This window comes from Lethenteron reissneri, chromosome 69 (genome assembly GCF_015708825.2).
Source record: "Lethenteron reissneri isolate LAM-NWPU_2019-01 chromosome 69, ASM1570882v1, whole genome shotgun sequence".
NCBI classification, from domain to species: Eukaryota; Metazoa; Chordata; class Hyperoartia; order Petromyzontiformes; family Petromyzontidae; genus Lethenteron; species Lethenteron reissneri.
In genome coordinates this window covers 6,638,153-6,648,152 of record NC_083847.1, presented here as the reverse complement: position 1 = coordinate 6,648,152, position 10,000 = coordinate 6,638,153, and the positions used below count along the sequence as shown (strand labels likewise).

Here is a 10,000-nt window from a genome sequence, read left to right as displayed (position 1 = left end):
TGGGGGGTCACTCAGACACTGGGGGGGTCACTCAGACACTGGGGGGGTCACACAGACACTGGGGGGGTCACACAGACACTGGGGGGGTCACTCAGACACTGGGGGGGTCACACAGTCACTGGGGGGTCACTCAGACACTGGGGGGTCACACAGACACTGGGGGGGTCACTCAGACACTGGGGGGGTCACTCAGACACTGGGGGGGTCACTCAGACACTGGGGGGTCACACAGACACTGGGGGGGGGTCACACAGACACTGGGGGGGTCACACAGACACTGGGGGGGTCACTTAGACACTGGGGGGGGTCACTCAGACACTGGGGGGTCACTCAGACACTGGGGGGTCACTCAGTCACTGGGGGGGTCACAGTGACACTGGGGGGGTCACATTGACACTGGGGGGTCACTACAGTACACTGGGGGGGTCACTCAGTACACTGGGGGGTCACATCAGACACTGGGGGGTCACATCAGACACTGGGGGGTCACTCAGACACTGGGGGGTCACTCAGACACTGGGGGGTCACTCAGACACTGGGGGGTCACTCAGACACTGGGGGGTCACTCAGACACTGGGGGGGTCACACAGACACTGGGGGGTCACTCAGTCACTGGGGGGGTCACACAGACACTGGGGGGGTCACTCAGACACTGGGGGGGTCACACAGACACTGGGGGGGTCACTCAGACACTGGGGGGGTCACTCAGACACTGGGGGGGTCACACAGACACTGGGGGGGTCACTCAGACACTGGGGGGGTCACTCAGACACTGGGGGGGTCACTCAAGACACTGGGGGGGTCACACTGACACTGGGGGGGTCACTCAGTCACTGGGGGGGTCACACTGACACTGGGGGGGTCACTCAGACACTGGGGGGGTCACTCAGACACTGGGGGGGTCACTCAGTCACTGGGGGGGTCACACTGACACTGGGGGGGTCACTCAGACACTGGGGGGGTCACACTGACACTGGGGGGGTCACTCAGTCACTGGGGGGGTCACACTGACACTGGGGGGGTCACTCAGTCACTGGGGGGGTCACACTGACACTGGGGGGGTCACTCAGACACTGGGGGGGTCACACTGACACTGGGGGGGTCACTCAGTCACTGGGGGGGTCACTCAGACACTGGGGGGGTCACTCAGACACTGGGGGGGTCACACAGTCACTGGGGGGGTCACTCAGACACTGGGTAGGAATCTCCTGGTTACACCAGCCCACAGGGGATTATTGCGTCCGTCCGTTTGTCGTGTAGGGAGGGGCTGGGTGGGGAGGGGCTGGGTGGGGAGGGTGGGGCTAGGGAGGGTGGGGAGGGGCTGGGAGGGGCTGGGTGGGGAGGGAGGGGCTGGGTGGGGAGGGAGGGGCTGGGTGGGGAGGGAGGGAGGGGCTGGGTGGGGAGGGAGGGAGGGGCTGGGTGGGGAGGTTGGGGCTGGGTGGAGAGGGGCTGGGTGGGGAGGGAGGGGCTGGGTGGGGAGGGTGGGGAGGGTGGGGTGGGGAGGGGCTGGGTGGGGAGGGAGGGGCTGGGTGGGGAGGGTGGGGTGGGGCTGGGTGGGGAGGAGCTGGGTGGGGGGGGAGGGGCTGGGTGGGGAGGGGCTGGGTGGGGAGGGTGGGGAGGGTGGGGCTGGGTGGGGAAGGGCTGGTCACCCCGTGGTGCCCTTATAAAACTCAACGTTTCACCTACTCACGCCGGCTTGTGCCCGCCCTCACAGTCGGGAATATTTGCGGAATACACCACGCCGCCGTTGACCCTGCAGGCCATTGACCGAGCAACCCAACGTGTTCCTACCAGCTCCCTCCGCAGCAGGACAAAGTGTTTAAAGTTATCTTGACATCGGCATTAAAGCATTTCACTTGTCTCGTTGGCTTTTCAGACGACGTTTTTTTTTAATTGGAAAATATTTGTGTCGATTTAAAGGGTTGAACCGAGTTCAATGAGAAGTCTGCAGTTTGTGTGTCATCTCTAATAAAGATACAAGTCGGACATCCGACTTCGAGTGTTGGACAGCACTAACCGCCTGTGTGTTGGCAGAGTAAACCCACCACAACATTCACAATCTGAGTACGACGTTTCGCCAGTAATTACCACCCCTATACCATGAGATGGACAGCCTGAATGGCCTCACTTGATGAACAGAGAGACCCACAGAGACTGACAGACACCAACAAAGACACACAGACCCACAGAGACTCACAGAGACACACACAGACCCACAGAGACACAGACCCACACAGAGACCCAGAGACCTACAGAGACCAACAGAGACCCAGAGAGACCCACAGAGACACACAGATACCCACAGAGACCAACAGAGACCCACAAACTCACAGATACCCACAGAGACACACACAGAGACCCACAGAGACCCCACAGAGACCCACAGACACCCACAGAGACCCACAGAGAAACACAGAGACTCACAGAGACACACAGACCCACAGAGCCCAACAGAGACCCAGAGACCCACAAACTCACAGATACCCACAGAGACCCACAGAGACCCACAGAGACACACAGAGACACACAGAGACTCACAGAGACACACAGACCCACAGAGACCCACAGACCTGCTCCACTCAATGCCACACAAGGCAGCCCATGATGGGCAGTGGTTTTCTCAGCGGCGTTTTATTCAACTTCAACCAAACATCAACAACAAACAAACCGGGAGGGCGACACCAGCATCGACTACAACACCGTGCAGGCGTGGGCCTCCCCTAGGTCGACTCGGCCCCAAACGAGTGCCAGGGGCACGGCCTGTAAACGTGGCCACTGGGGAGAGACAAAGGCGGCCGAGCGTTTGTGCGAGTGGCCACCCACCCCACCCCCACCCTGTGTGTGTGTCACTGTGTGTGTGTGTCACTGTGTGTCACTGTGTGTGTGTCACTGTGTGTGTGTTACTGTGTGTATGTCACTGTGTGTATGTCACTGTGTGTGTATGTCACTGTGTGTGTCACGTGTGTGTGTGTCACGTGTGTGTGTGTCACGTGTGTGTGTAACGTGTGTGTGTGTCACTGTGTGTCACGTGTGTGTGTGTCACTGTGTGTGTCACTGTGTGTGTCACGTGTGTGTCACGTGTGTGTGTCACGTGTGTGTGTGTCACGTGTGTGTGTCACTGTGTGTGTGTGTCACTGTGTGTGTTTGTGTGTCACTGTGTGTCACTGTGTCACTGTGTGTGTGTCACTGTGTGTGTGTGTGTCACTGTGTGTGTGTGTCACTGTGTGTGTGTGTGTCACTGTGTGTGTGTGTGTCACTGTGTGTGTGTGTCACTGTGTGTGTGTCACTGTGTGTGTGTCACTGTGAATGTGTCACTGTGTGTGTGTCACTGTGTGTGTGTGTGTGTCACTGTGTGTGTGTCACGCGCTATGAAACCGGTGGACCCGAGTTCAATTCCCGCTCTCACACCACCACCATCAACACTAGGGGGGGGGGGGGGGGGGGGCGGCGAACATCCTCCCCTAGGTCGACTCGGCCTCAAATGACCACCACTGCCACCACCGGCTGCACGTCGCCTCTCCACGGCGCGCGTGAGTGGCTCGGTGGGCGAGTGAATGGAGAAGCGAGCGTCTGCACTGGGCCTCCACTAGGTCGCCTCGGCCTCAAACGAGTACCCGGTGCGGTGCAGTAAACACCGCCACGGGGGGGGGGGGGGGGCTTCGTGTGCGACGAGGTTCCCTGCGGAGCGTCTCCCTCGTACCACAGCCGCGTCCCTACGACACGCACGCAGACACACGCAGACACGTACACACGCACGCAGACACACGCAGACAGACGCACAGCACAGACAACGCACGCAGACACGTACACAGACACACGCACACACACACAGACACACGCAGACACGTACACACGCACGCAGACACACGCAGACACGTACACACGCACGCAGACACACGCAGACACACACGCAGACAGACGCACAGACACAAACAGACACACGCACACACACACAGACACACGCAGACAGACGCACAGACAGACAGACGCACAGACAACGCACGCAGACAGACGCAGCACATACAGACGTAACGCAGACGTACACAGCACGCACAGACACAACGCACGCAGGCACACGCACACAGACAGCACATACAGATGTAACAGACACACGCAGCACAGGCAGACGTACACAGACATACACAGAGCACGCACAGACACAACGCACGCAGACAGACAGCACATAGACGTAACAGACACGCAGACACACAGACACACACAGACACGCAGACAAACATAGACGGAGCACACGCAGACACACGCAGCACAGACAACGCACGCAGACACGCACAGACACACACACAGACAGATATTCGCTGTCATTGATCACTCACCCACCCACCCACTCACCCACCCACTCACTCACTTACTCACACACCCACCCACCCACCCACTCACCCACCCACCCACTCATCCACCCACCCACCCACTCATCCACCCACCCACCCACTCATCCACCCACCCACCCACTCACCCACCCACCCACCCACCCACTCACCCACCCACCCACCCACTCACCCACCCACCCACCCACTCACCCACCCACCCACCCACTCACCCACCCACCCACCCACTCACCCACCCACCCACCCACTCACCCACCCACCCACCCACTCACACCACCCCCCCACCCACTCACACCACCCACCCACCCACTCACCCCACCCACCCACCCACTCACCCACCCACCCACCCACTCACCCACCCACCCACCCACTCACCCACCCACCCACCCACTCACCCACCCACCCACCCACCCACTCACCCACCCACCCACCCACTCACCCACCCACCCACCCACCCACCCACCCACCCACTCACCCACCCACCCACCCACCCACCCACCCACCCCCACCCACCCACCCACTCACCCACCCCCACCCCACCCACCCACTCAACCCACCCACCCACCCACCCACCCACCCACCACCCACCCACCCACCCACCCACCTCACCCCACCCACCCACCCACTCACACACCCACCCACCCACTCACCCACTCCACCCACCCACTCACCCACTCACCCACCCACCACCCCACCCACCCACTCACCACCACCCCACCCACCCACCCACCCACCACACCCCCATCACCCACCCACCCACCCACCCCCCACCCACCCACCCACTCACCACTCACCCACTCACCCACTCACCCACCCACCCACTCACCCACCCACCCACTCACCCACCCACCCACTCACCCACCCACCCACCCACTCACCCACTCACCCACACACTCACTCACCCACCCACTCACTCACTCACCCACCCACCCACTCACTCACCCACCCACCCACTCACTCACTCACCACCCACCCACTCACTCACTCACCCACCCACCCACCCACCCACCCACCCACTCACCCACCCCACCCACTCACCCACCACCCACCCACCCACCCACCCACCACCAACCCACCCACTCACCCACCCACCCACCCACTCACCCACCCACCCACCCACTCACCCACCCACCCACCCACGCACTCACCCACCCACCCACTCACCACCACACCCACCACCCACTCACCCACCCACCCACCCACTCACCCACCCACCCACCCACCACCCACCACCACCCATCACCACCCACCCCACCCACCCACCCACCCACTCACCCACCCACCCACCCACCCACCCACCCACCACCCACTCACCCACCCACCCACCACTCACCCACCCACCCACCCACTCACCCACCCACCCACCCACTCACCCACCCACCCACTCACCCACCCACCCACCCACCCACTCACCCACCCACCCACCCAATCACCCACCCACCCCAACCCACCCACTCACCCAACCACCCACCACCCACTCACCCACCCACCCACCCACTCACCCACCCACCCACCCACTCACCCACCCACCCACCCACCCACCCACCCACTCACCCACCCACCCACCCACTCACCCACCACCCACCCACCCACCCACCACCACCCACCACCCACTCACCCACCCACCACCCACCCACTCACCCACCCACCCACTCACCCACCCACCCACCCACCCACTCACCCACCCACTCACCCACTCACTCACTCGCTCACCCACTCTCTCACCCACCCACTCACCCACTCACTCACCCCCTCGCCCACTCACTCACCCACTCACTCACTCACCCACCCACCCACTCACCCCTCGCCGTGTGAGGAGGTGTCACATGGCCCCTGTAGTCCTCTGGATCTGCTCTTTGAGGATCATGATGCTCTGTCTCTGCTCCGGGGGGAGGAGCGCAATCTGCTCTGGTGTCAACTGCAGAACCTGCATGATGAGGGCAGCCTGCACACACACACACACAGATACATATACATACACATAGATACATATACACACACAGATACACAGATACATATAGATACACACAGATACATAGATACACACACACACGTAGACATACACACACACACAGATATACACACAGATATACACACACACAGATACACACACACAGATACACACACACAGGTAGACACACACACACAGACACACAGATACATATAGATACACACAGACACACAGATACACACACACAGATATATACACACAGATAGACACACACACACAATCTGCTCCGGCGTCAACTGCAGAACCTGCATGATGAGGGCAGCCTGCACACACACATAAATAAAGATAAAGATCCCCCGTGTAGCCTTAACAGACTGTAGGGGCAAGTGCTGTTAGCGAGCACCTATGAAGGCCGGCACGGCACACGAGGGGGTGGGTGGCCAGCACCACGCCCGACCGCCTTTGTCTCCCCAGTGGCGATGTTTACTACACACCGCACCAGGTACTCATTTGAGGCTGAGTCGACCTAGGGGAGGCCCAGGAGCGGTTCAGATAATCGCCACTGGTGGTGTTGGCCGTGAGCGGGAATCGAACCCGGGTCGCCAGGTTCATAGCGCAGCGCGCTAACCACTACACTACCGCACACAGATACACACACACAGATATACATAGATATATACACACACACACACATAGATACACTTACACACAGATACACACAGATAGACACACACACAGATAGACACACACACAATCTGCTCTGGTGTCAACTGCAGAACCTGCATGATGAGGGCAGCCTGCACACACACACAGATATACACACACATACACATAGATACACACGTAGACACACACACAGATATACATAGATACACACACACACACGTAGACACACACACAGATATACACACACACACAGATACACACATAGAGACACACACAGATATACACACACAGATACACACATAGAGACACACACACAGAGATACACAGATACACAGATAGATACACACACAGATACACAAATACACAGATACACACATAGATATACACACACGTAGATACATACATACACACACATAGATGCACACATAGATACACGGATAGACACTAGATACACACACACACACACAGATACACACAGATACACACATTGTGTGAGCAAGTGCGTATGTGAGTGAGTGAGTGTGCGAGTGAGCGAGTGTGTGAGTGTGTGAGTGAGTGAGTGTCACCTGTGAGTGGCTGGCTGAGGTGCCAGCTGTTGAGGAAGTACTGAGGGCGATCCTGAGTCTGAGACCAGGGAAGGCACCGGGCAGAGATGATCTCCCAAGCGAAATGCTGAGGGAGGGTGGCGTTTGTGCACAGACTGCCCTATATGACATCATAACAACAGTTTGGACCACTGGACGGATTCCGCAGGACTGGAAGGATGCCCTGGTGGTCCCCCTCTTTAAGAAGGGGGACCGTACCGACTGTAACAACTACAGGGGCATCTCACTCCTCAGTGTGCCGGGTAAGTTCCTGGCAAGGATTATTCAACATCGCCTTGCTAGGCACGCTGAGGAGAGGCTTGCGGAGCCCCAATGCGGTTTCAGGAAAGGGCGGTCCTGCACAGATGCCATATTTTCTATCCGTCTGCTACAGCAGAGGTGTAGGGAATTCCAAAAAGACATACATCTCTGCTTTATTGACCTGGTCAAGGCCTATGATACCATCAGTAGGACTGGGCTCTGGGTTGTTCTTCGTGCTTTCGGAGTCCCTGACCCTCTGCTCACGATCATTAAGGACCTTCATGATGGTGAGCGGGCCCGGGTAAAACTACGTGGCCGGGAGTCGGAGCCTTTCCCTGTACACCTTGGGGTGCGGCAGGGATGTCCTCTGGCTCCCACATTATTTAACATCTATTTTGACCGCGTAGTTCGTGAAACCTTCAATAGCTGTACCGGGGGAATTTCCATTTGGTACAGATATAATGAGAGGCTGATCGATGCCCGGGTGCGATCAAGGGATGGCTCCCTATTGGTCAACCACGTTATGTATGCCGATGATTTGGTAATAGCTGCTCATTCAGAAGAGGAGTTGGAGACGCTGCTGCTGAGACTGGAGCGTGCCACCAAGAGGTGGGGCCTTACCATCAGCCCCACCAAAACTAAGCACCTGCCTGGGTATTTTGTACCATCGGACACTCCACCCCCACAACTCCCAATTGGTGATGGGGCAGTTGTGGAGAGAGTGGAGAGTTTCCCATACCTGGGCAGTGTGCTTATGACCGGCTCCAGTTTATCAGCAGAGGTCTCACTCCGAATCAGTCGAGCGGCAATCTTTTCATCGGTTGCGTAACGCTGTGTGGAAGCTACCTGGTCTGTCGCTCCGCACGAAGCTTCAGGTCTTCTCGGCCACGGTCATTCCCTCCCTTCTCTACGCTTGCGAGACGTGGACCCCCCTGGTGGAGCATCTTCGCCGGTTGGAAACATTTAGGCTGGCCTGCCTACGATCCATCCTGGGTTTAACCAGGCTGGATTGTGTGAGGAGCTCACAAGTCCTTGAAAGATCTGGGCAAAGTCCCATCAGTGAGCTCCTCCGGCAGGCAAGGCTGCGTTGGCTGGGTCATGTAGCCCGCATGCCCAGCCACCGCATGCCTAAACAGGTTTTGTTCGGCCAGATCGAGGGGGCTAAACGGGCGCGGCACGGGCTAGAGAAGAGATGGAGTGATGTGGTACAGGAGGACGTGGAGCTGAGTGGACTTGCCGATGACCGGTACCAGCGGTGTCAAGATCGGCCTCAGTGGAGGAGGCTCGTGAAGGACGCTACTGGGCAGTTGGAGGCAGTCGCCCTCCAACAACAACGGAGGGCGGAAGAGCGACGCTCACAACAACGAGCGGAGCTCCGGGTGGCTAAAGCACAGCAAGTTGGCACAGTAGGGGGCACAGGTGGTGCATCAGCCACTCATCTCGGACGTCTCGGTCAGTCGACCCGTGGCACCTGCTGGGTCTGCCCCGTGACCTCCTGCCAGCGGGCGTTCGACACTTCACGTGGCCTCAAGGTGCACTTGGCCTGGCACAAGCGTCGTGGTGACGTCACCGCCACTTAGTGGCGAATGGCGGTTGTTGTTGTTGTGTCACCTTCTCCTGGTCCTGGGCGGTGACCGTGGTTTGTGTGTGTGAGTGAGTGTCTGTGTGAGTGTATGAGTGAGTGTGTAAGTGTATAAGTGTGTGTAAGTGTGTGTATAAGTGTAAGTGTGTAAGTAAATGTGTACAAGTGAGTGTATAAGTAAATGTGTGTGTGAATGAGTGTGTGAGTGTGTAAGAGTGTATAAGTGTAAGTGAGTGTGAGTGTAAGTGTATAAGTGTAAGTGAGTGAGAGTGTCACCTTCTCCTGGTCCTGTGCGGTGACTGTGGTCTGAGTGACTGAGTGAGTGAGTGTGTGTGACTGTGTAAGTGAGTGTGTATAAGTGTGTAAGTGTGTATAACTAAGTGTGAGTGTCACCTTCTCCTGGTCCTGTGCGGTGACTGTGGTCTGCGTGAGTGTGTGAGTGTGTGAGTGAGTGAGTGTCTGTGTGAGTGTGTGAGTGTGTGAGTGAGTGTGTGAGTGTGTGAGTGAGTGTGTAAGTGAGTGAGTGTGTAAGTGAGTGAGTGAGTGTATAAGTAAGTGAGTGAGTGAGAGTGTCACCTTCTCCTGGTCCTGTGCGGTGACTGTGGTCTGA

The 10,000-nt window shown here is 58.1% G+C and overlaps 1 protein-coding gene across 1 annotated transcript in view; it reads right to left on the bottom strand.

The window, feature by feature from the left end:
• Nucleotides 1–2,615: 2,615 nt before the first annotated feature.
• Nucleotides 2,616–10,000, bottom strand: part of LOC133360665 (cleavage stimulation factor subunit 2-like) — a 28,278-nt gene continuing 20,893 nt past the window's right edge. Inside the window, exons 9-10 of the mRNA XM_061579459.1 lie at nt 6,148–6,291; nt 2,616–3,713 (exon numbers count right to left, since the gene is read on the bottom strand). Coding sequence (XP_061435443.1) covers nt 6,169–6,291 — 123 coding nt within the window. The 3' untranslated portion in view covers nt 2,616–3,713; nt 6,148–6,168. The remainder of the gene's footprint in view (nt 3,714–6,147; nt 6,292–10,000) is intronic.